The following is a 26,779-nucleotide window of genomic DNA, read 5'->3' as shown; positions in this document are numbered from 1 at the left end:
AGCATGCCAAGGATGTGTGTGGTTTCAGTGGCTCGGTAAAGGTGGAAGCTAGAAGGTGTGGGGTAGAGGGGGTGCTGTAGGCTGTGTGACGAGGCACGTATTAATGTTCCAGAATTTACCTCCTGCTCTATATGGGATTAGAGTTAGACCACAGTTGCCATAGTTCTGTAGATATCATCAATCTTTGCTTCTATTTTATTTCTTTCATTATCCGGCCTATGTCAGGCCTGTAATGGTTTAATACAGAAATATAGATAGATCTTTTATGACTCATAAGAAAGGTTTTTCTATGCTTTTTCTGAAAAGATATCCTATTCTCTCTATACAGAAACAATAATTTGATGACGTGATTCTGAAATACTGAAATATAACTATACCCAAACTAATATATTTGATATAATTACAGCACAGTTTGTTTTGGTTTACCATGTCATATTATATTTTTAAAGTTTTTTTTTTTATTCTAAAGCCTCAGAGTTTTTTAGTTAAACAACATGCATTGCATCGTGCATCTACTACGTACCAGGCACTAGACAACAGGAAGCTTTAAGAACAGGTTCTTTAAGGAACTTAAAACTTTTCAATAGTAAAGTTATTTTAATAATTTGATATAGAGAAGTCTTCAGCTACACTTTCTTTCTCTATATATCATTGCTTTTTTTTTTTTTTTTTTTTTTGGTAGCCCTTCACCAAAGCATGAGAAGAAAGTAAATGCCTACATCTACCAAAGTGGATGACGCCTCCAAGTGACACAATACAGTATGTCCATGGTTTTCTCACCCTTGGATTCAATCAACTGCTGATGGAAAATATTTGGAGGCAAAATGGATGGCTGCATCTGCATTTAATGTGTATAGACTTTTTTTTTTGTCATTATTCCCTAACCAATACAGTATAACTATTTATATAACATTTACATTGTATTAGATGTTATAATTAATCTAGAGGTGATTTAAAGTATATGAGAGGATGTGCTTTTGTTATATGTAAATGCCTCACCATTTTGTATCAGGGACTTGAGCATCCATGGATTTTGGTATCCCAGGGTGGCCTAGAGCCAATTCCCTGTGGATACTCCACCAAGGGATGATTGTACAAACTTCACTGAAGGATGACTGTACAAACTTCACGAGGAAAGCTAGTTAACACGAGCCTAAGAGAATCTTGCAAAGAGCGAGCAGTTATTACAAAGAATGCATTCAAAAAGGATTGGAAATCAGTGAGATATGATATCAAGTCTTTCAAACCAAAGGCAAATATTGCTAGAGTGAAGATTTTCATTGCTGACTTAACCAAACACATGCCTGGATCACTAAGGAGTCAGGGACTCTAATTCATCTGCTTAGCAAGAGCACAGCCTATCAACAAAATTTAAGCACTACTTCATAGGGAGTTAGATACTTAAAAAAAAAAAAATTAAGTAAAATTCCAGTCAGGTATATTCCTAAATTGCTGGCAGCTCCCAAGTAAAAGCGCAGTCAGCAGCACAGCAGGACCTTAACTACTGAATTGCATCAAAGTTTCTGATCTCCATAATCAGTGGAGACTCAGCTACCACCACAGGCAAGAACAGCCTGCAGAAAGGAAACCTTCACATGGCCTAAGGCAGTGCTGCTTCAACTTTTCCACCCAAGCACTCCCTATTGAGCAGGGTGAACTCCTAGCCCTAGCACCTACAAAAGCCTAGATGTCTCCAGTTTCATCTGTAAAATTCCCTACAATTAATGGAATTTAATTGTAATGCAATATATTTCCAATTTTATTTTAATATAATAATTGCCAACATTTACTGAATGCTAACTACTTGGCTGGTGCTGGCTAAGAATTTTACCTAAGTTACCATATTGACTTCTGACACAGACTCTCTCCTTTGACCAAAACCTTCATCAGGCTCCTCTGAGTTCCCTGCTTGACTAGGCCTGAACTTGGGCTTCCCTCTCTGTCCTTCTTGAATCCAGTTTGAACAAGAATCCTAAGTCAGTTAGAAGGAAATCTCCCTCCCTGGGCATCTGACCATACCTCCAATATCTTAATCCCCTGGCCTGCCTTCAGCAAGAATCCTGTCTAGTCAGCTTAGCCAGAAACCCCGTATTCTTGATGTTTCTTTATAGTACAGTTGACTCTTGAAGAATGCAGGGGTAAGGGGTGCCGACTCCTGCAGAGTTAAAAGTCAACATGTAACTTTTGACTTTCCCCAAATTTGACTACTACTTATAGAGTACTAGAAGACTTGAAGCCTTAACCAATAACATAAACAGTCGTTTGACAAATATTTTGTATGTTATATGTGTTATATACTGTATTCTTACAATTAAGCTAGAGAAAAGAAAATGTTAAAATCATAAGAGAAAATCTATTCACTCTTCATCAAGTGGAAATGGATCATCATAAAGGCCTTCATCCTCCTCATCTTCATGTTGAATAGGCAGAGGAGGAGGATGAAGAAGAGGGGTTGGTCTTGCTGTCTCAGGGGTGGCAGAGGCAGAAGAGGTGCAGGAACTGTAAGAGGGGGCAGAAGAGGCAAGGCACACTTGAAGTAACTTTTATTGAAAAAATCCACATATAGGTGAACCTGCACAGTCCAAACCCTTGTTCAAGGGTCAACTGCAATTTTCCATGCACTGACCCCACCACCCTGCTCCTTGGTTATAAATCCCCAATTGTCCCTGTAGGAGCTGGAGTCTCTCCCTCACTGTGAGACCCCGTTGTAGTGGTCACTATGCCCACCACCATGTCCCCCCATTTGATAAAGTCTGCTTTACCATGTTTGTTAACAAGTGTGTAGATACGTTTCTCTTTAACACTTCTAACAATAATAGATATTATTTCTGTTACCATTTTACAAATCAGGAAGCTTCAGCTTACAGAAGTTAATAAACTTTTCCAAGGATACAAAGTTGATTATATTAAACTTATATCAATATAATTATATTAATAATCATTAACATAGAGATGGAGGTCAACCCCACACAAATTTCTAGTTATCCTTATCCTCTATATTATACTATAATGTTTTAAATCACTTTTAAATTAGTTGACTCTTCCTCCTCAATTATTTCAGGTAGGGGTTAGCAAACCCTTTCTGTAAAGGGCCAGATAATATTTTAGGCTTGTGGACCACAGAACAGTTTTTGCCAGTGACAACTACTCAATTCTGCCATTGTACTAGACAATATATAAACGAATGTGTGTGCCTGTGTTCGAATGAAACTTTATTTACTAACAAGTGGCAGGCTAGCTTCGAGCCACAGTTTGTCAACCCTTGATATAAGGACAATTCATGTTTCAGACCAACATGTTATATTTATCCTGTGGTTTTGCATAATCTTTTTGGGAATAACAGATCTAAAAAAAAAAAAAAAAAAACATTAAAAAAAAAAAGGCAGAAGTCAATACCAAAAGGTAAGGGAAAGGGATTTAATTTTTCCTTTATCTTTTACCAACCAATCTCACAATGACAACAGGGGACATATATGACCCTTCAGTCTCTCAGTCAAGGGTTCTCTGACCCCACTGGGCCTCTTCTCAGCCTCAGGATCCTTTCTTTCCCTTCAGTATGATTCCCCCCATCTAAGTGATCACGTCTTATTTTTCCATCCAACTGGGACCATACCCCTACAGCCGAGTGAATTTTCTAGTTATCCCTTTATATGTATTTTTATGTGATATCTCTGTGTCTTTGTTCATGCTAAAAAAATTGTCCCACACCCTCTGTTAACTGATTCCAACAGATTCTTTAAGACATGCTTAATTGCATTCTTAGTTCAAAATGATCCTTTGATTCACCTATAATACATCATTTCTAAACATGCTACCCATACTATGAATCTTGTTTCAAATGTTGGCTCATTTTTTTCCAAATATTATAATGCTAGTAAAATAAAAGAATTAAGAGAATAGCTTAAGAGTTCAGTGTCGCTGGATATAACTGGTAACTGACAAAAGTAATGATTGACGTTAGAGATTTAGACTTGTTTTCATGTTCTGAATGATGACAGGAAGGTGCAGCCTTCCCTTTCATACAGAAGTGGAAGGTAAAGGTTATTCAATAATTTGTGTTGGTAACTTTGGATATCAAAATCAAGAAGATGAGGTAGGAAAAAATTATGGGGACACTAAAATGTCTAAATAGGCTGGACGTGGTGGCTCACACCTGTAGTCCTAGCACTTTGGGAGGCTGAGGTGGGTGGATCACTTGAGGTCACAAGTTTGAGACCAGCCTGGCCAACATGGTGGAAACCCCATCTCTACTAAAAATACAAAAAAATTAGCCAGGTGTGGTGGTGTGCGCCTGTAATCCCAACTACTCAGGAGGCTGAAGTGAGAATCACTTGAACTGAGAATCCCTTGAACCCTCAAGGAAGAGGTTGCAGTGAGCCAAGATCACGCCACTGTACTCTAGCCTGGGCAACAGACAGACACTCCATCTCAAAAACAAACAAAACAAAAATAAGATGCCTAAATATACTAAAATCATATATATAAAATGGACTATGAATGACATTACATATTCTTGTTAAGAAAGAATGTCTTTTTGATAAGTTTCTCAAGTATTTTAATTGAAAAAGATAAGATATTCAAAATATTCTTTTTTTTTTTTTTTTTTCTTGCATGTTACCAAGATCTTCACTGAGACCACTTAGTAGGAAGAAAAATACAGAAATATATCCTGAAGTGCAACTTGGTCCTTTCTCATTAATTCTTCCTAATAGCCGCTGTTCTCTCACTCATCTTGGGGTCGCCTCACAGTGCTCACACCGCCTCACTTTTCCTCTGCTGATGGCAGCTGTGTCTTATGTGGTAACAAAGAGTCCTCTCTGTGATTTCCTCACTTCATTTTTAAAGAAGCCTGACAAGGTCGCCTTGTTCTTTTTTTTTTTTTTTCTTTACCTGGTAGATGCTTGTGGTTTACTTCTCTCAAATTTACTAGCAGTAATATACTCCAGTTTTAAAAACTGTCTTAACAAAAGAGAATCTGAAAATGCTATCTGAAGAACCTGTCTCTCTTACGAAAGGATCTTATAAACAACATGCAATTTAACTTTTAAACAAGTATTCAGAGTGTTTTCATTGTTCTCAGTGAGGGCCCACAGTAGAAGAATATGGTGGGGAGTCAATGTCTTAAAAAAATCACAAACAAAATTTGACAGTTAAACAAATATGGCAAATAGTGCATACTTGATGCACTCCCAGAAAATGCACAATGCACTTCTCACATTAGAGACTTTGAGAAGGTCTGAACAAAGAAAGCTGTTTAACATTCCAACAGTATCCCCTAAACTTGTCTGACCCCTAAAATTTTTACCCCCAACGCCTCAACACCTGTTACCATCTCTTAGAACTACTTCATGGAAAAAAGCCAGACTTTTAGATAATTAATTAATAGTTCATTAAATTTAAGAGACAGTTTAACATTTTAGCTACATCCTTATGAATTCCTTCCTATCCTTCCGGAAATTCCTAATACGATAATATGGAATATATCCACATTAATAAATGCTACAAAGAAATATAAGAAGCTATGACTTGGAACTATTTACCAATGCAACATTATAAATTTACCATGATCATGGTGGAGTCTAACCCCGATTTTGTGAAGTAACAGTGCGACTCTGGGATAAAGTGATTTAAGGTTATGTTTCAATTCCTTTATATCTAAAGTGGGGTTAAATTTGCCCTCTCTTCCCAGCTGGTATATATTGAGAATCAGGTGATCAAGATCAGGAACAAAATCAATAATTTTTCATAAACAGTGAAGTGTTATAAAAACAAAGTATTATAAAAGTATAAAAAGTAGTATTTCAAGTATAGCATCTATTTCCTTTTCATAGAACTATAATAAATGCTGTTGTGATTTCTTCTTTTTTGAACTCTGACTAGATCAGTGTCTTATAATTGTGAAATATCTCATTTTGCTTAGAGAAAATCAATTTTTGTTCAATCATTATATCGTAATGACATCGAACTTTTCAGAAAACATATGGCAAAAATAAGATCACAAAACTCGGTTTAAAATAAGAAAAGACGTATTGGAAAATAGTTTGTTAGCAGTGCCACCTTACTCTGGACTCTCTTATGAACTCTTCTGTGGCAACTCTTCAGTCCCAGTGAATGAAGACAGTAGGGCTCTATATCGTATGTGTCCTTCACTAAACTATTGATCCCTTTAGCATTATCCATAATGTTCCAGCAGCTCAGCACGTCAACTGGTGAAGTGCTAGTCTCTCTCTCCTTTCAATAACTTCCACGCTTTACGGAGAGGAAGTCACAATGATTTATTTACCTGACATTTTCCAGTCCGGATGTCGTACAGGGCCACTGAACCATGGCGAGCTCCAACTGCGATTCTGTGATTCCGCTCATAATAGCTGACCATGTAGAACCTGAGTTGAACATTTTAACAACAAAAACAAAAACAAGAAGCCAGGTGAGATGACCTGCACTTGGAAGTGGACGGCAACATTTCAAAAGTTAAAGCTAGCTCTGATATATATTTTGAAATAAATATATCCATAATAAATATATTATGATTTTTCAAAAAGTTTCATTTTAGTAATTCTTGAAAATTAACTGAAAGAAAAATGATGTAGAATATCACTTTGGCCTCTTAGTAATAATTTTCAACAGAAACAACTTACAATCACAAGCACCCTTGAATTTTTGAAACAAGAAATAAGTGCCAAATACAAAAAAATTAAATATGAAAATCCAGTTTTGCTACAGTGACTACTATGTAAATATTTCTATTTGAGCAGAAATGGAAAAGATAAAAAGGCTTACATATTCTATATAATTATGTTCTCCTGGTTTATTATAGTATTAAAGAATAAAATATACTTTTTGGCAGAACAATCATAAAAAGACTACATAAAATTTATGCCTAAGTTCATATCAGTAATTTAGAATAAAATTAGAAAACTATCCACCAGAAAAAGTTATCCTGTCAAGTTCCCTTGATTTCCCATGTTTACCAGCTTATCTAATGATAGCCGTGGCTTTTAGCAGTGTCAATAAGCATATTTGGTACTTATATTGTATTGCATGAAAATAGGATTTAGCAAGGATGGTTTGAAGATTGTAAGAGATTGATTTATTATTTATTTTTATTTTTCCAGATTAATTTTCATGATGAGGTTAAGTATTTGAATTCCTTGCCTGTGCATTGCCATACTGATTTCATGTCTACATGGCTGAGGCCTGAAGGTAAGAATGAAAATTATGAGAAGTATAAATAAGGTATCATTATATATCTGCGAATAGTTTCAAATATACCTTCCCATTATCTAGTCCTATTGTCTCGTGTGAGTTGCCCAGATGAACAAGTGGCCTACCCTAAATATTCAGGAGGATTTTGCATCAATTCTATTACACATTCCTTGTCTTTTCCCCTTGGGTTCCATAATACCAAACTAACTGTTCTGTTAATATTTATATTTTTTAAGGGGGGAGGGGAGGCAAAACATGACAGAAAAAAATTCTCATTTCTCTAATGCTTTCTTGAGGTAGGTATACCAGGGCATGGGACGGCATTTCTGATATTCTAGTAATAGAGGCTGAGAGAGACAAGATATTTGAATGTGGGAGCATTCTGAAACCAGGGATATTCTGACAAAGCCATTTGGCATTAGCAGACACTATGGCATTCATATATATTTCATAAATCTGGAAAACAAACCATTAAATTTTTAAACTTTTGTTACTTATTACCAAGTAATACACTGAACAAAATTTTTGTCCCAACCCTAAGCCCCACTGAATAACCAACCTCCTCCCCTTTAGTGGAAGGTTAATGCTCAATTTTTTTTTAACTTTCAGTAACAGGAAGGAAACCACTTTAGTGTGTCCTGCTGGGTGGATTTTCTGTGCTCATGAATGGCACTGTCCTCTTTGTACATTGGTTTGAGAGAAGGAAGGATACAGAAAGCTCCTAAAACATACGAAGCTTCTCCGGCTACTAAGTGGTTAAGAAAAAGCTAGTTTCTCAAAGTTTTTCTTGTCCAAAGAATATTACTCTACCTTAAGAGAAAGAGTGGGAATCAGCATTCAAAACCTACCATTCTCACACTTGAAAATGAAAGTGATTTAGAAGAGTTTAAAAAATATTTACTGTTTTGTTACTCAATAATTACAGCGGTCTAAGTATTGGGCATCACTGTGTCTATAACTGTGCCTACATCTACATCTATATCTATACACATATACTCATGAATAATTTATGTCCTATTATGGTACATAGAATATAATATCTAACAAATGTTTTAGCAAATATTTATTCTGTGCAGGTTAATAGGCACAGGAAAATATAATTTGCAGTGGTATTTTGTTTTACCTATTATTTGCACAAATTTAATAACTATATTGCCAATATCCTTTTGCAAAACTGAAAATAATTACCCCCAAAATAACTCTCTTCAAAACAATACATTCGTAAAATATACTTGTGTTGACAAAATCTTACTTAGTGAAACTAGAATCTGAAGAGGTTTTGTTACATTGCCCATTTCCTATGCTCTGGATATCAAACTCATCCTTCTATATCATCTACAAACACCATTACTTATGGTAGAAAGAAAGATCAAATCTATTCTTGGAATCAAATCTTTACTCTGCCTGAAAGGACCATATATATTACAGGTCTGCATTTTTCATTCTTTGGAATTTACTACTGGACTAATACTTGTAAACAATAACTTAAAGAATTCTGGACAGTGAAGATCTTAAGGCATGTTTTAATCTTAGGATTTCTTGTTAAACTTTTTATTCCTTTAGCAGTGGCTCTCTTAACAGAAAAAATCAGTGGTATGTACACAGTCACTTCCCAAGTATCCACTATGGAAACCAGCTGCAGTGAACCAATCCCTGCTGAGGCTTCCAGAGCCCACCATCCTCCTGGGTCGGCTCTTTCCTGGAGCCAGTCCTCCATGTAGGATCTATAAAGATGAAGGACAGTAAGATACGCATTACTTGCTCCCTGCCCTGAAGGGATCAATGGATTGAAGAGAAGGGTCCATTATAGTTTTTAAAGCTGTACTTTTCTAATCTTGACTGGATCCTACATGACCGGATTTTTCCTAAGGGATGAAAATTCCTGTAAAATTTGAGGGTTTCAGAGTAAGTGTTATTGTGTGCTGAGCCTTCTGGAAACGGTGTCTTGGTCTCCAGTTCACTGTGTTGATAACACGTCACTTAGGCAGTTGGCCATCACCTGACAAGAACCATTTTTATATTCATGTTTGAACAACAGTTCTCCTCTGCTAGGCGGACCACAAGGAAACTGTGAAGCCAGAGAGCACATCACCACTCAAGTCAGTGAAAGAAGAATAAAGTGGAAATGGGTAATGATGTAAAGTATATTTCTTGCTGGAGCTGAGGTGGCCATCATCCAACATGTTGAAAGTCACTGATCTTCATGCTTTCATCATTGTCCGCATGCAGTCAGAGTAACTTTTCAACAATAAATCACACCTCTCTTCTGTTCACAGCTCTGTTCGTGCTGCTCTAGTCACAGTGATCTCCTTGCACTTTCTTGAATATGCCAAAGGGGTTCCCATTTGGGGGTTTTGACAGTTGCTGCTCCCTCTGCTTGAGAATCTCATCAGCCTGTTAACTGCCATTGCTCGTGCCCTCACTTCATTTACATCTCTGTTCCAAAGTTATCTTGACAAAGAAGGCTTTTATGGGCCACCTTGTTTAATGCAACAGCCTTTTACCCATTACTTTAACCCAATATCCTACTTTTTCTTTATTATGCCCATCAACCATTGCGATATTAAACAATGATTTTTATTTATTGCTTTTTATCCTCCATCTGGGACTTTGTGTTTTGCATGAATACATAAATATGGGCCAAGCAAGTAGGATGCAACAGTAAGTGAAGTTTGAAACATTACACTTACCCATTATCCGGTATATAATCTATGCTAAACATGGATTTTTATGACCAATGAATATTTTATAGGGTCTAAAATAATAATTAAGATGAACAACAAAGGAAACAAAAACTGTCCAAAAATGGCAGAAATCAAGAAACGGGCTCTCCCATGACCCTTCTAGAAATGTATTTTCAATGGAAACAAACAATTGTAGATTTACAAGAAGTTATCTCTAAAGACTCCTGGAGTCTGGGTACCTTAGCATGAGACTGACAGTTACATAATAAAAAATATGTAATTATATATTAGGGAATTAGAAAAGATTGCATGAGCTGAAATTCAAAAAGGTAAATGCAAATAGTCTAAATAATAATATACACAATAAAATATATTTTCAGTATAAATGTTGTCCTGGAAAAAAAATGACTCTAAGAATTTGCCAAAGATTTATATTAGCACACAAAAATTTCAATAAAAATGGTATCATTTTGATGCCATTATTGAAATAGGGCAAAACGTAATTAAAAGATAATCATTTATCAATCATTATTAACTATTACTAGAACAGGTTATTGTGGAGGAGTGATACAATCCAGTTCTTCCAAGATGTATTTGTGACTTCAACTATTGAGGAGCAACCCACAGCGGGGTGTACAAAACCCCGGAGAGGGATGGTTTGAGTTTGAAACACAAATATGAACTGAGTCTACTCTGGCACAGCAAATCACTTTGAAGCACACCATGTTGCTTGGGAGTTTGCCAAACACTCAGTACCTGAGTTTCTAAATAACTTTGGCACTCCCATTTATACTTTCCCTTGGATTGATGAACTTTTAATCTTTATCAAAAATGGCTCGCAAATAAGAGAAAATGTGTGAAATTTAAAAGTTAATTTGAAAAAAGAAATAGAAAACATGCAACTCTCCGCAGAATTAGGACTCGGGAGAAAGATGGAAACCTGTAAAATCACTTTAACTATGACTTCAGTAATTTGCAATGATCTCAGGATGTTAAGTTACTGCTGTATATCACTTCCTTGAACATTAGAATGCAACAAGAAACACTCTTCAATTAATCCAAGATTAACCTCCAGCTTCACATGAAACCATCTTAAATCTAAGCATCCACAAAAGAGAATATAGGGAATACAACTATCTTTTTTTTCCCCGAAATAATACCACAACGACTACTATGTGCAGCTAACATTTACTGAGTATTATGTATCAGGCACTGTCCTAAGTATCCGTATATGTATTTTCAAAAGTAACTGAGGTATTATGAGCAATTCTTATTGAGTTGTTTTTAGGAATTCTTAACATTGATTTAAAATGTTTCACACCCACTAACAGTAACTACTCTTAACTATTTACTGGATCTGGATCTTCCGAGAGCTTTTTCTACTTTTTTTTTCCCCCCCCATTCAGACTGCATCCTCTCCCTCTTACTCTTGCAGAGGAAGAGAAGAATCATCAGTAATGGCAAAGCGCAGTTGAAGGGAAGCAACACGCTCAGGGGAGGATGCTGCGCCTCCTCTTTGTGATTTCTGCTGCTCTACACGTTCAGAGCAATTTCTCTAGTAATGAACTATAGAAATGATCCCCGAAAGTATAGTCTATTTTCTAACTTTTAATACAAAAGTGATGTACATACTACACATACTTTTCCGCAACTTCGCTTTCTTTACGGGATGGTCCTCTCATGTCAGCACACATGGATCTCATGTCATTCTTGCTCACATCTGCATTGTAGTTCTGTGTATGTGCATTATATTATTTAACCATTCTTTTTCTGATGGGAACTTAGGTTATACTGTACACAGATCCTTGTATACCTAGGTATTTTTGTAGGATAGAGTCACCAAAGCTGCATCAAAGCATATGTACATTTTAAATTTTAGTAGACAATGCAAAATTGCCTTAACTTTTCACTAAAAGAATGTTCCTACTTGGTATTACCAAACTTCATACTTTTTTGCCAATAAGAGGAAAAAAAAGTATCACATTTTTGTTTTAATTTACACAAAGTGACTTTTTAGATTGATCCACTTGGTTACAGTCTGCAGGATATGCATGTAGGTTGCATTCTTAATGTAAAGAAAAATTATTTAAAATCGAATCAACTACATGATGCATCCCTTTATTCATCATGCATACTGGATGGGAAAGGAAATACTTATGAGGTATTCCCAATAAACCACAGGAAAGATTACACAACACAGGCAAGCTGGTTCTGCAGGAAACAACAACAGGACTTCTACAGTGGAGCAATGTACATGTCATTTTGACCCCAAGAAGGTACCAGTGACAACCAACTACCTCAACCTCCTTGGCTAGACAGGACAAGATGCCAAAGAGCTCTTTCAGAGCCACAAACTTGAGGAGCTCAGCCTAAAAGATTCAAGGGTAGGTTCTCAGAGAATTGGTCAACAGCCCTCACGGATGCCACAGCCACAATCAAGGGGGACAGTTTTGTTCAGGAAGAGGCAGTTTCTAAAACATGTTTGTATACACCCTCCAGAATCTCAGGCTGCCATGCTGCTAATATGTTTGAAAGGTTCATAGACATCAAGGTGGCTTTGGTGAAGGCATCAGCTCAGGGCGAGCTGTGTTGTTAGTTTTTGGGGCTATGAACGGTGGAGGGTGGGGCAATGTTTTCCAGAAATGCATCATTCCTGTGGAGAGCATTAGTTCAAAAAACCAAATGAAATATCTCTTATTCTGGGATGGTGACAGACACTGGGGAATTCCATTTGAGAGTCACTACTTCCCAAGCAGGGTTTTGCACACTGTAAATAGTCAATAAGTATTTCCTGCTGAGTAGTTCGTTTCCCTCTGAAAAACTTGCCACAAGCACACTGTAGCTGGCATGTTACAAGCAAGATCAAAAATGTTTCCTGGGCTATCCAGGCATCAGAAATCCTGCAAGGAAAAATAGCATGCACATCTAGGGTTTGAGATACAATGGCTGAGAAACAGGTTCCTTATTGCCTGGATCTATACTTACTAATTGTGTAACCGTGAGTAAGTTCCTTAACTTATCTATGTCTCAGTGTCCTGATATGGAACATGGGAACAATAATAGTACTTATTACAGTATTTTGTGGTTGAAATGAGTTAATGCAACAGAAGTACCTCAAACAGTGCCTGACACATAGTAAACACTGGTAGGTGCATGCAAACCGTATCAGCTATCATCATCCATCTGCATCTCTGAATATATACTACAGAAAGATTAAATAAGATGTAGTTAATTTGCTATTTTCCTAGGGCAAATAAGTGTCAACTAATAACATGCTAATACATAAGGAAAATGAGTGCTCAGAATATTTTAAATTTATATATTTTCAAATACTTACGCTTTACAAGTATAAACCTGATAATAATTGCAAATTATTTTATAGTTTCTGTCTAAATTTGCTAATATAACAGGGATTTGGTCTGAAACACTTTTCTGTAGCATTTCAAACAGGCTGAAAATTAAATATTCCTCCTGTTATACAGTGAAATGGAATACTGCTGGAAGGTCAAGTTTTTTGTGTTAATATGAAGAACTTTAATATTAAAAGACAGCCACCTGTCTGGGAGATTTTAGGATAGACAAACTGGACTAGAATGATTTTAGAGGGATTTCTACTTGTGAATATAGAAGTAACATCTATAATTATTTATCATGAAATGTATTCTATAAAATGGGACCTAACTTAAGAATTTTACTGGAATTTAGGACTGAAGCTACTTTACATCCCATTATTGTTATCACCATATGGGATAAAAACAAACCACAGGTTTGGAGGCATTTCTTAAAAAATGAGCTCATGCACTGTTCTAAAGTAGACAGTGTTCATTTCCTTACTAGATTTTAAGTGCCCATTTAGGTGAACAGAGCTGATTCAGCTTTTCACTTGAAAAGCAAAATCAATCAGTCTGTCTACATAATAATGAAGTTTAAGAAAAGGTAAGCTATCTCTGAAAATACAGACTTTTAACTGTTCTGTCTAGATTAGTTTTTTTCATTCAGTTCAAAAGTTTACTTATTTTACCTTGAATTTTTTAAATCTTATCTGTGTTATAGCTATAATGTTTCCCCAATGACACTTTTTACTATTTCTTTCATTTGCATTATTCTAATATATATCCAATTTTAAAGAAACACACACTCATTGAAAAGAGAAACACAGATGATTTATTATAGAAAAACAGTTAAGAAGTGAAAGTAACTCTTCACCAATAATTCCCTCCCATCACCCTCAGTATTCACCAGTCATAGCTTGGGGTGTGTCTTTTCAGATCTTTTTCTCTTCATATATATACCTGTATAGGTATGAATATTGATCTTCACATATAGTTTTCTTTTTTCAAAATGATTCTATTTTACATACTCTTCTGCAATATTGCTAGTTTCTTTTAAAATTTCTCTTTTATTAACATCTTTCCATGTCAGTAGAAATGGATTACCTCAATCTTTTTCATGGCTGTATGGTATGCCACGTTTCTCTACATTTAATAGAAGCAACTGTTAGTAAGAAATAATTTCATTTAGAGGACACAAGTGAATGAGTGTTTTAATATAGAGCACATTATTCTATGTAAATACCAAGATAACTTCCGACAAAGGTCAACTAAAAGTTAATCAGTTAAATCCAGCAAAAACAGTATTAAACACTTTAAATTTTAATGTCAGTGATTTTAGAGGGATTTCTACTTGTGAATATAGAAGTAACATCTTAAGTAAATTAGAGAAAATTATATCCCAAGTCCTTTAAAGTTAGTACCCTCCTTGCCACTACTAATGTCTTTAATATCTACTGGAAAGCCAAAGTAGTTGAGCCATTACATGCATTGTTCAGTTCTATGCACACAGTGCTTGAGAATTTCTTCATTCTTAGCCTGAAATATGCAATGTAAAAGAATACACATTGTAATTTTTGCGAAGTAATCATTGATTCATTAGTCAGCAATTCACAATAGTGTTTAATTAGTATTTCGTTCAATGAGAGTCATTCTTATATATAAAAATAAGCTAGACTTTGGAGTCAGAAGGATATATCTGCCTGACAAATGTCTACTCATCTTTGAAAACTGTGCTAAAAATACTACCAGTTCTCCTTTCCTCTATGCACAACTGCCAGCTCCCTCCTTTGTGTCCCTCTTATCATGGCACTGGGACTCTTCTGTGTGTCCTGGACACCCTTTTCTCATAGTGTTTGTGACAGCTCACTGACTGACCTCTCTGTCTCTGCCAAGCCAACTTTAAGGCCCTTTAGGGCAGAGACTGCCTGACAGGCCCAGCATAGCACACAGCACAGACAAACGAATAACTGAATGAATTGGAAATTTTCAGAGAAGTCACACAAGTGCTTGAAAATTATTTTACTTTGTTAAATTGAACAAGTTCCATTTTTTGATTCCTATTTCTTGAGAGGTTTTTTTTTTCTAATTTTGGAATTGGGTACTAAGATTAGCCATTTATATGTTAACAACCAGTCAGTTAAAATACTTTCTTTTCATTTTTATTTTCACTTCTAAAGATAAACACCATATAGTGTTGTAAATATCATCATTAAATATGACTGAAGTTTCTATTGATATTTTATCTCTTTAATAAGTATACTGAGTGGATGATATGCTTTTTAAAAAATACAGTTTATTTTTTAGAGATGTTTTAAAATCAAATCAAAATGAGGAGAAAGCAGAGTTTCTATATTTTACTTCTACCTCTGCATACACACAGCCTCCCCCACTATCAATATCCTCCACCAGTGTGACAGCTTTCTGATAAATTTACATATCATTTACATTAGCATTCACTCTTGGTTTTGTACATTCCATGGATTTTGACAAATGTATAATGGCATACATCTACCATTAGAGTATCACATGTATCACATAACATAGTGTCACTACCCTGAAAATCCTTTCTCCCCCGACCTCTGGCAACCACTAATCCTTTTCTGACTATAGTTTTGCCATTTCCAGGATTCATATAGCTGGGGATCATATAATAGATAGGCTTTCCAGATTGATTTCTTGCATTTAGTAATATGCATTTCTCCATATCTTTTCATGGCTTGACAGCTAATTTTTTAATAGTGCTGAATAATATTCCATTGTCTGAATGTAAGAGAGGTAATATGCTTTTAAAAAACTATCCCTTTGGTTTCCACTTAAACGTTTTTCTCCATAAAACTTCATCAGATACAAAAATAGCATTAAACAAAATAGGAACTCCTCGTTTTTCTTAAAACACGTGATTTACTTTCCATATTAATTGAGTTCTTTGTTCATTAAATAGTCTTAGTGTAGGATTAGGTTTGAGAGTAATTATTTCAAAGAATTTTTAGGAAGGCTTCAAAGAAGCTGCAGCATTCATATAGCCCTGCATTAAGATGTATATATTTTAACATGTTTCAGAATTTATTGTAAGACAATGGTTGGTAATCATATATTTGTAAGTCAATCATGAGAAAACTAGCTGCTACGCAAAAATTTTAATATTTTGGAGTTGAATGTTGCCATGGTTAGCAGGCACAAGAGCCCCTTGTTTCATACAGGAGGAAACTGAAGTCGAGTGATGTGCTCCAGACTGCACAGCTGGGTGTGGCAAAGGCGGGAGCCCTCACCACCTGGAATTAGCTGTCTCACCAGAGGCAGTCCCACAGGGACAGCTGAGAGTAGTGCTTCTCAAGTGTCCACACTGACATCAGGATGTTATTTGCCCTTTTCACTCTCATTTTCTCACAAACGCATAGTTGAGTTTTCCAGATTTTACATGATCTGAGATATCACAGGTGGAAGCGGATAAGATAATTCAGCTGACTTATGTTAAGCCAGACATCAAAGAGGTTGGCAAACATCATTTTTCATAAAAGTATTTTTATGTTAACATATAATGGGTTCTTTTTAAACAAAATAAATAATTTAAAAATTTCTCAGTTTAAATTTCTAATATGGCAAATATTGATAGTTATAACTCACTGTAAACAAATGTTCTTTGGGCTCTTCTATAATTTTTAAGAGTTTAAAGGGGTCCAAAGATTAAAGAGGTTGAGAATTATTCACTTAGAGTCTTAAATCTTTGAAAAAGCAGACTATATACATAGTGTATATACACATATATGTATATGTGCATGTGTAGTTTACATATAAATATCTTAAGATATAATATAGACAGATATATAGTATATATGTAGCTTAAGATATATACATCACGTGTGTATATATCTTAAGATTTCATATATAAATTCCATATTTTAGAGAATTATATATATTCTGTATCTTTGAGAATTTTGTTTCAAAGACACAAAAGCAAGCTAAACACAAGGGCTTAGGGTTGCTGAGAAGAAACTGTAAGATAACCTTAGAATCGACAGATGAGATGACATTTAGGATGGGGAAGAGGTAACTGTGAACCAGAGAAGGGAAAGCCAAGGTAACAAAGGTGAGGAAGAGAGTGTGAGGAAGAGAGTGTGAGGAAGAGGTACGGGAATGTGCGCCCTGGCTCTCTGTTCTAGGAGCAGGCTCTTTAATCCTCAGTGCAGGCACAGGGTCTCTGCATTCATCATTCAACAGTTAAGGTTGCTGGGACTATAATAGGAAATTATCAGAGAAGTTCCCTGTTCTTAAGGGCCTAATGAGTAAAAAAAAGGATAAACAAGAGGAGTGCAGATTACAGAATTGTGTGAAGCTAAAAGGGTAATAATGTTAGAGTGATGGCGAGGAGGCTATTATACATAGGGAGGTCAGAGGAGGTTGACCTGAATGATGAGACCAAGCAGGCTCCGTCAATATCTGGAGGAGGTGCCTTCTAGGCAGAGGAAATAGCAAGAACAAAAGTTCTGAGGTAGGAATAAGCTTGGCCTTATTAAAGGAAGAGAAAGAAGACTAATGGGCCCTGAGCCTAGAGAATTTAAGAATGGCACTTTAAGAATGCAAGCCTGACACATTTAAGAGGATGTCATCTATAACGTGACCTCAAAACAATAGGCAGATTTGCTACCAAGTATTATGTATCATGGTGCTTTAACATCAAATGCCCATGGTTCCTTAAGGAGGTCCCCTTATGGAACCAGTGGCACTGGAATTTGAGGACAGTCAGGAATCCCAAGAAAAGTTAATGGTCCTTTAAAATAAGTAGAAGTTTCAGGATTTCTATTGAGCCACAGGAAACGTAGCCTTAGTTTTCCTGAAATCTAGCCTAGCTTCTCTCTAGGTACTGGATCGCAGGAAAGGTTATCACTTTGGGATATGGAAGATGCAGAAAATAAAGAGTTTTAAGAAAGAAAAAATATGTTTCATTGTTCTGTGCAAAAGGATTTCACTACATCAGTGGTTCTCAAACTGTGGTTTGCAGATGTCTTTCCTTTGAGAAGTCTATGAGATCAAAACAATTTTCATAAAAATACTGAGATATTATTTGACCTTTTCATCGTGTTGACTTTGCACTGATGATGCAAAAGCAATGGTGGGTAAAACTGCTGGCACTTTCACCCGAATCAAGGCAGGGGCACTGACAGGTACTAGTTTAGCAGTTGGTATGTTCTTCACTGCCACGCTGGCAGTGAGCAAAACAACAGAACAGTTTCACTTCAGAATATCCATGATGAAAAAGTTATTAATCAATTAAATTTCAACTCTTGAGTACACATTGTTTCAATATTCAGTGTGACAAAGTGAGAAGTACACATAAAGCACTTCTGTATACTGAAATCTCATGGTTGTCTTGGAGAAAAACACTTGTCAGATTGACTTGCAAAATGAACTAGCTGCTTTTTTCATCGAATGCCATTTACTTGAAAGCATAACTGAGAGAAAAACTACAGTTATTTGAGAGATACTTTCTGGAATATGAACAAAGTTAAGCCTTTCCAGGAAAACAACTGACAAGATTTATTGCCAATGATAAATTCAAGCTTTTAAGTAAAAATAAGTATTTTGGAAACCTGTATTTGGCTTCTCAAAACTAACTTTTTTGAGGAGATCAGCAGTAATATTAACAAATGTGCTATTTTAATATTGTTAAATGCAAAGTGATCATATATGGAGAGCCAACATAACTCAGTGGACCAACATTCTCCAAAGACCAGTGCATGTTACAAAATCACAGGCAGGTGAAAGACCCATTCAAAGTGCAAGATACACTGGTGGATTTAATATAACAGTAAAGTTCATGTGACTGCAGAGTCCATAATGCAACTAACCTTTAAAAAACAATCACATGTTGAGTTTTGGTGTACTGCCCAAGAAGATACAAAATTACCTGAAAAGGCTATTAAAACATTCCTCCCTTTTCAACTACACATCTGTGCAAGCAGATTTTTAAATTCTGACCATATATTGCAACCAAAACAATATACTGCAACAGATGAAAGACATGCATAGATATTAAATTCCACCTGTCTTCTAGACAGTAAAGAGATCTGACAAATGTAAAGCGATGCTACTTTTCTCAGTATTTGTTCATTTTGGAAAGTATTTTTCAGAAAATATTTTAACATCAATGCAAAATGAGTTTATTTTAAATAAATCAATATTTTTAAAATGCTGTTTTAATTTTTAAAAGATGAAAATATAGATACAACCTTCATAAACAAAAACGCAGGTCTTCAATTTTGATGAGATCCTGAGACCAAAAAGTTTGAGAACCACTACTTTAAAGACTGAAAAGCATTTCGTAATCAAAGATTGCTTGTAACCAAAGGGAAAGAGAGACAGAGAGAGAAAGACAGAGAGAGAGAGAGAGAGAAAGACAGAGAGAAAGAGAGAAAGACCTTAGAAAACCAGTGGGGGCAAAAAATCAGATTCCAGTAGAAGAAGAGAGTGGGAGAGGTGACAAACTGGATGAAGCGTAAACTCCTTGTCCTAGAGAAGGATGGACTGGACAGTAGGTGGAGAAGATGAAGAGAGAAGGAAGGGTTTTCACAAGAGAACAAAATACACTTCCAGGCTGAGAAAGAGATGCCATAGAGAGAAAAATGAGATGAAGGACAGAGAGGAAGAGGCCTAGGCCTGGGCTTGGAACTCAGCAATGGTCAGCTCATCCTCTGATGAGATGGCTGAACTCCATGTGTGCCCCTGACACCTGTAAGCCTGTGTAACAGTGCACACCCCACTCTGAAGAGCACAGAGCAGGTACGAGATCTGTTCAGAAAAGCTGGGCTTCACTTTGGTCTGACTGTCAGCACAAAAAAAGCTCGTCAGTTTGCCTGTTTTTAAAATGAAGGATATGAGGCAGTAAGTCATAACAGAAGATCTTTTATAGAACCAAAATTTTACAACTTGTAATTCTATAAAAACAATGCAGTAAAGTCACTGCTTAAGCGAAAGAACTGATGCCATTTATTTGGATGAAATTAAGGACTAAACACATGAAGCGGCATAGCTAGTGTCATTATTCAAGCACAGTTATTAAGTGGCTACATTGAGGGCGTATATTTTTTAAACTAAAAATTGGGACAGAGCCCAACAAAGGATCTTTTTTTTTTTTAAATCTGTGAATTTATTTGACAAGTCTTTGAAAACCATAAAATTAAATCATTCTTGGTTATACATCAAATAAACTGCCTTAACTTAAAACAATAAAGTGCGTGAAATAAGGACCTATCTGGGAATGCTGGGACATATGGTCTTTGGCCAGTTGGAGTCCTCTACTAGTTGCTATAAAAGAAATGAAGGGAAAAGCCCCTTTCCTCAAGCTACTTATAATGTGCACGACTGTGCAGCTTTAAGTGACCAAAACTCACATCTAGAGGCATATCAAATTTTTGCTCTGAAGAAATCCTAAAATCTCTTATGACTTACAATTTCATTAAAAAAAACCCTAATCCTTTATTTGTCATGCATTACACCACTACCAGACCTCAAGATCATAATACAATCACCTTAAACTTAAAAAGTACATTATATTTGTAGAAGTATTTTATCTTCATTTCTAATGGAGCCTTGATAGTAGCTTCTAAGAGCTTAAACCTCTCTATTCTGACCTTAGTAAAGAATACTTTCGCCAAATAAAAAACAAGCATTCCTTTTGGAACATGTGCGTATCACACATACAGGTTCTAGAGTGCTTTTCTCTGGGCTCAGAACACACCGCAAGTACTGCTCTACGCCTTCACGTTTCATGATGCTGCAGCACACTAAGTAGTGTAATACCAGTCAGCATTGATCCAGTGACCAAAGGAAGAAACATAATCCAACTGAGTCAAGCATGGCACACTCCGTGTTGATTGGTCTTCTGCATGAGGGACTTCACAAGGGGATCTGAGTTCAGTAACATGGCAACTTGCAAAGAAATTTTAACAAGGAATTCTGAAGAAATTTCAGTGATGTTTATCCTCCCAAGCCTTGAAAGGAGTCAGTTCTACTTTCTTGGCATCTAGGGTATTTTTAACTGAGGATGCTGTATTATTTATAGTCCAGGCAATTAAATGTAAATTACTCAGAACCCTCTAACAATAATTATCTAGAGTGCTAGATGATGCTTTTTGAAGATCACCGAGGAGACGTATGAAGGCAAAGCCAAGGCCCAGCTGGGAAAGAACCTACAGAGATTCATTTCTTAAATGTTACCTTATTGTGTTTCCTATTCTGCTCATTTATAAACATAAAACTAATTCAGTGCTGCAGCAGTCTTGTGGCTAATATGTTTGTGCTTTAAAATGGATGCAGTTTGATTCCTATATAATAATACAGCCATATTTGTTACAGTGATAAAAAATCTGACAGGAGAACTATTTTGTATAACTGTGTTTTGAAGGATGTGTTTGCTACATTTTTTCAAGGGCACTGAAATCTAAGTAATTTTCTTGTATTATTAGCAGATGACACTATATTATTAATATCCCAGAAAGTGAAATGTGAATTATTAGGAAATATTTAAAGCTATGACTATAACGTTAATACAGCTAGTTAATAGTGTGTGATTTTTATAACTTTTACTGGATTTATTATAGAAAAATATCTATAGCTATATAAACAACTCCAGGAAGAGCTAAAGTATTTCAGTTAATATAAAAAATGTCTTTTTTATTTTAGAAAATAATCATAGTTGATAATATTCTTACAATGATTTTTACTTTCATGGCTTTTGAAATAAAACCGTGTATTTCATATACACACATATATATGTACTTAGGTACATATACACATATATAATACATACACACACACACACGTAACATAAAGGACTTAGGGAAGCTTCTAGAATACAGTAAAAAGATAGACAAAAAAGACAAAGCTGAAGGTATGATTATGAGGGAAGGAATACAGGAGACAAAACCATAACTTCCTAGACATAAGCAGGGACTTTGGCTTTGAACTGCTTAATGGCCAAGGCAAATTTTAAAATCAACACTGGTTATACGGGAAAAACAAACACACGCAAACAAAAAAACCCCACATTCTAGGTTCCTTAGGAAAACAAAAACGGGCTGTCATCTAGATTTAAAAGAAACGTCTTGATTGAGTCTTCATAGAGGGGACACTAAACAATGTACTGAGTGACATCAACACGACAGCCCTGCGATAACGGGACCACCATGTTCTTATGCACTCCCTTGAAAGGTGGCTCCATGCAAATGGCAGGCCTAATGCTGAAGAGGAACACGGGCAAGGAAACCCCGGAGGAGAACAGACAGCCTGGGTCAAACATGCAGCTCTTGGATGGTTTCACCCAATCTAGGGATGTAAACTAGAATACTCTGAGGAATAAATGGACCACATGTATTCTAAACTAGCTTCTTAGTGCTCTGTGTTTCTCAGCTGAGTTTTAGATAAAACCTGATTAATGAAAGTTTGCACTTAAAGTCATCAGCAGGCATTCTGTGGCACTAAGATCAAGTCTTTAAAAGCTCATGGTGTATCTTTGGAATGCATGGGCTGAAGGAATATCTTCAGGCACTTCCTTAGAAATTCTGAGTTTATTCAATACATAAATGAATAAACATCCAAGGACTTAAGGTTTTACATAACACAACATGGCCACAGAGAACAATGACTCGGGTTTTGTTTTTCTTGATTTTGGATTACTAGAGTACTTGGTTTTCAAAGTTTAGGCTTCATAAGAATCACCGGGGGAGGCTATGAAATTGCCAGGCTTCAGGAAAGTCAGCTGTAGTGGATCTCTCATGTGGATCCTAGAAATCAGGTCATTCTCTTGAAGGTAGTCTGGGAACAGTACTCTGAGATCATTCTTCTCCCCAGTGCCTGACAGGGAGCAAGTACTGTGCATGTTTCTAAATTTCACCTTCCTATCTGTGTCCTCAGTTCTCTCAGCTAATAGGCACTGAATGTACCTTATTTAATATTCAGTTGTGTGAGCTCCTTCCTAGCATGTTCTTGACGGTCACGGAATCTCTAAAACTACCTGGTTTATAAGCTACACACATATTTTGTGTTTTCTCTATGAGAACCTGCAATTTCATGCTGACCTCAGTCCTACAGACAGCTACAGACTATTCTAGGACAGTCACACTGTTCATAGGATAGATTTTTATAGAGTTGGACACGAATTGCATAATAGAAGAGTTGAACAGTGTGACTGTTCAGAAAAGTCAGCTCTTCTTTGCACATTGGCCCCTAAAAAGTTTAGACACAAATGTATGGCTCACCTCTGGCAAATACAGAGGACTTCTATTCTCATGTTGGCCTTGTCTTGCTTTCCTACTCTTATTCTTCCTTTGCCTCAGTTTCCTCACTATTTTTACATTTGATGGTCACTTTCAAAGCTGCTTAAACTCCTTTACGGAACAGGGTAAGTGGATGTTTTAAGTATGTGTGTATGTATGTGTACATGCATACACAGATGGATAAATACATACAGGTTAAAAGCTAGATATAAAAAATAATCAGTGATGAATAAGAAGGTTTGGGTTTTATCTTGGAGTTAGAACTTTATTAGTCACTTAACTAATAAATATCACTATCTAATTCTCCAAAAATGTTTACATTTACATAGTGTCTTCTTTAATTTGCTTGTGAATTCATACAAAATGTTTACATTTACATAGTGTCTTCTTTAATTTACTTGTGAATTAATAGGTTTGAAAACATTTAATCTGCAAAGTGCAATATAAATGAAAAATATATTATTAATTATGCATTGCTATAATCCCATGTTTTAATATCAACAAGCGAGATTCAGTCAGTGATATAGAAAGAATGTCTATCAAATTTTACTGGTATGCGTTCTAACCCATTTCTGTTTTCAAACAGAAGACATCAAAAGTTTTAACAGCTGATAGAAAAGCTATTATATGAACAAAATTTTTAAAACTAAATTTTTTTGTATCGATGCTTTCAACGGATTCGCAGTTTATAGCTCAAATTTTAAATATGTTTTGAAGAAAGTTATCACAGAACAAAGAAATTCAGTTAACATTGTAATTTGGTGACTGAATGTACCACTCATTAAATTATATATTAAGTCATTATGAAATCATTAATAAACAGGACTTTAATAAAATGGAAATTTTAATTTGCAACCTGATAAATAACTATCAAAATAAAGAAAATCTTAGAGAAATTACCACATTAAAGTTTTAAAATCCTGAACCTAAAAATGAAAACCCAGGTGCACATGAGAACTACAAGACTGGCTGGGCGCAGTGGCTCACACCTGTAATCCCAGCACTTTGGGAGGACGAGCCAGGCAGTTCATGAGGTCAAGAGATCAACACCATCCTGGCCAACATGGTGAAACCCCATCTCAACTGAAAAAAGAATACAAAAATGAGCTGGGCGTCATGGCTCACACCTGAAGTCCCAGCTACTTGGGAGGCTGAGGCAGGAGAACTGCTTGAACTTGGGAGGCAGAGGTTGCAGTGAGCCAAGATTGCACCACTGCACTCCAGTCTGGCAACAGAGTGAGACTCCATCTCAAAAAAAAAAAAAACCCACAAAACAAACAAAAAAACCCTACAAGCCCATTGGTGAAGATGAAAAAAACTAAACAACAAAATAAAACCAAAAAACCCAAACTCAGGATTATTCAGCATTCTATATATAGTGCTATTTTATCTTTGGACTCACAGAGAATAGTTAATTTTATGTTTACCACAAGTCAGAATACATTCTGTTTTTAAATACTCAATGACTTCAGGATACTATATTAGCTCTTAATTAAATTAATACAACTTTAGATGTGAAGATCATGTTTGCAATGTTGACTAAAAATTATTTATTACTTTTTTACAGATATGAAAGCAATAATGTCATCTGGTAGTTTTTTACTTACATATTACTTTGAAATACATATTAGCTAATATTTTGTATACATTTTGGATTTTCACATTATTATTAGAGAGATCCATGGAAAAATAATATTGTGTGAGTACCCAAATCATAAGCACTTTTCTGGCTGCATCCATAAATATTTCATTTACGAAGAGCACTAATGAAGTTTCACACCATTTTGTGATCTGTCAACCACAGCAACCGAATGCTGGCATAAGGCAACATTAAAGAGGTTAGTCTAAGATAAAACCCAGAGCACATTTTAAAAAAGGTAAAAGGAAGGAAAAAAAAAAAAAGAATACAAAACTATATAAAGATTTTAAAAACAAACATCACATATCTGAACCACAGATATTCATGCCATTGACTTTGGAGTTTCCTATTTCATGAAAGGCATTTTGTACATAGAAGACTCAAGTGCTGTAAGGCACCTAGTAGAATCCAACAGTACAGACATGGCAGATATTCAATAAAATAATTTTAACTCCTACTGATATGTTATCTTTGTTGTTGTTCATATATTAACCTAGTAAAAATCAGCCAACAGATGGAGTGGCATTGACCTGTAAAACTTCTGAGGTCCCATGCAAGCTTAGTGTTCTCTGAAGTCCTCTATAATTTATCATCTATTGCAACTCACATTTAGCATAAGCTACAAGCTTCTATTGTTAATCATTCTTCTATGTTTATGTGCTGACTCACAAATAAATGGGCCTATGGGGACTTTATTTTCACAATCTTAATAATATCTACACAACTTAATAACTTTGTTATAAATCTGATGTTTCATAAAATGATGTGTTATCAACTATGTTCTGGTAGAAGAATTACACATTTTTGCTTAATTTTTTCTGACTTTCTATTGCCTATCAAATACAGTAAGTCCTCACTTAATGTGAGGATTTAATATGTTCTTGAAAACTGACCTATAATGAAACCAGTTGTACCACAGGCTAATTGATATAAATAAACAGTTATGTTTCTATGGCACATTTCTGGTCACAAAAACATCATCAAACTCAGAAAGACCCAAAACACTTCCAATATTAAACGCTGAAATGAAGTTGAGCTCTACATGCATTTAAGAAAGATTAATAAAAATGTTACCAGGACCACCCTGATGAAATAATTGGAAAAGTTCTTTTTCTTACTGTTTTTCTTTATTTATGCCCTTTATTTGTAGGCACAGCTGCATAAAGAAACCAGACAGCCCAGTAGCACCAGAGCTTCTCCATTCCTGACCAGATACCAGAGGGAGATAAGATCCTCAACTGGCGCAAACTGGAACAAGTGACCCCTAGTTGCCTTTAGATCCTTAATATCATCATTATAATGCTAAAATTCCCTCCCCCAAAAGAACACCTCACCATTTTGTGTCATGGGTTGCACGAAGACGTATGTTTATGCACTGAGCCTGTGCATCTGGGGTCCCACCCTGTGCATGCTAACACCCCTCTCCCTCCCCGTACCCGGTCCTTAAACGCACCATGCCTTCTATTTTTCGGGGAGAGGGCGTCTTTAGACCAAGAGTTCTTTCCTTCCCCAGGCCTGGCCAGGAATAAAGCCTGCTTGACTTCCTGCTTTGCATCTGATAACAAAGCAGGGAAAGAACTCCACCTACCAGTGACAAAAACAAGTAAGAACATTATTTACCCACTTATTCTACTTCAGGATCATGGG

The 26,779-nt window shown here is 35.9% G+C and overlaps 1 protein-coding gene and 1 pseudogene across 1 annotated transcript in view; both read right to left on the bottom strand.

Annotated features, from left to right (window-relative positions):
• WDR7 (WD repeat domain 7) overlaps positions 1 to 26,779 on the bottom strand; it is a 392,926-nt gene that overhangs the window by 60,507 nt on the left and 305,640 nt on the right. Inside the window, exon 27 of the mRNA XM_054460414.2 lies at positions 6,284 to 6,383. Within this exon, the coding sequence (XP_054316389.1) occupies positions 6,284 to 6,383 (100 nt within the window). The remainder of the gene's footprint in view (positions 1 to 6,283; positions 6,384 to 26,779) is intronic.
• LOC129019232 (small nucleolar RNA U3) lies at positions 11,288 to 11,487 on the bottom strand (annotated as a pseudogene).

This window comes from Pongo pygmaeus, chromosome 17 (genome assembly GCF_028885625.2).
Source record: "Pongo pygmaeus isolate AG05252 chromosome 17, NHGRI_mPonPyg2-v2.0_pri, whole genome shotgun sequence".
Lineage (NCBI taxonomy): Eukaryota > Metazoa > Chordata > Mammalia > Primates > Hominidae > Pongo > Pongo pygmaeus.
Note: the sequence above shows the minus strand (reverse complement) of the source record. Positions and strands in the feature narration are given on the sequence as shown.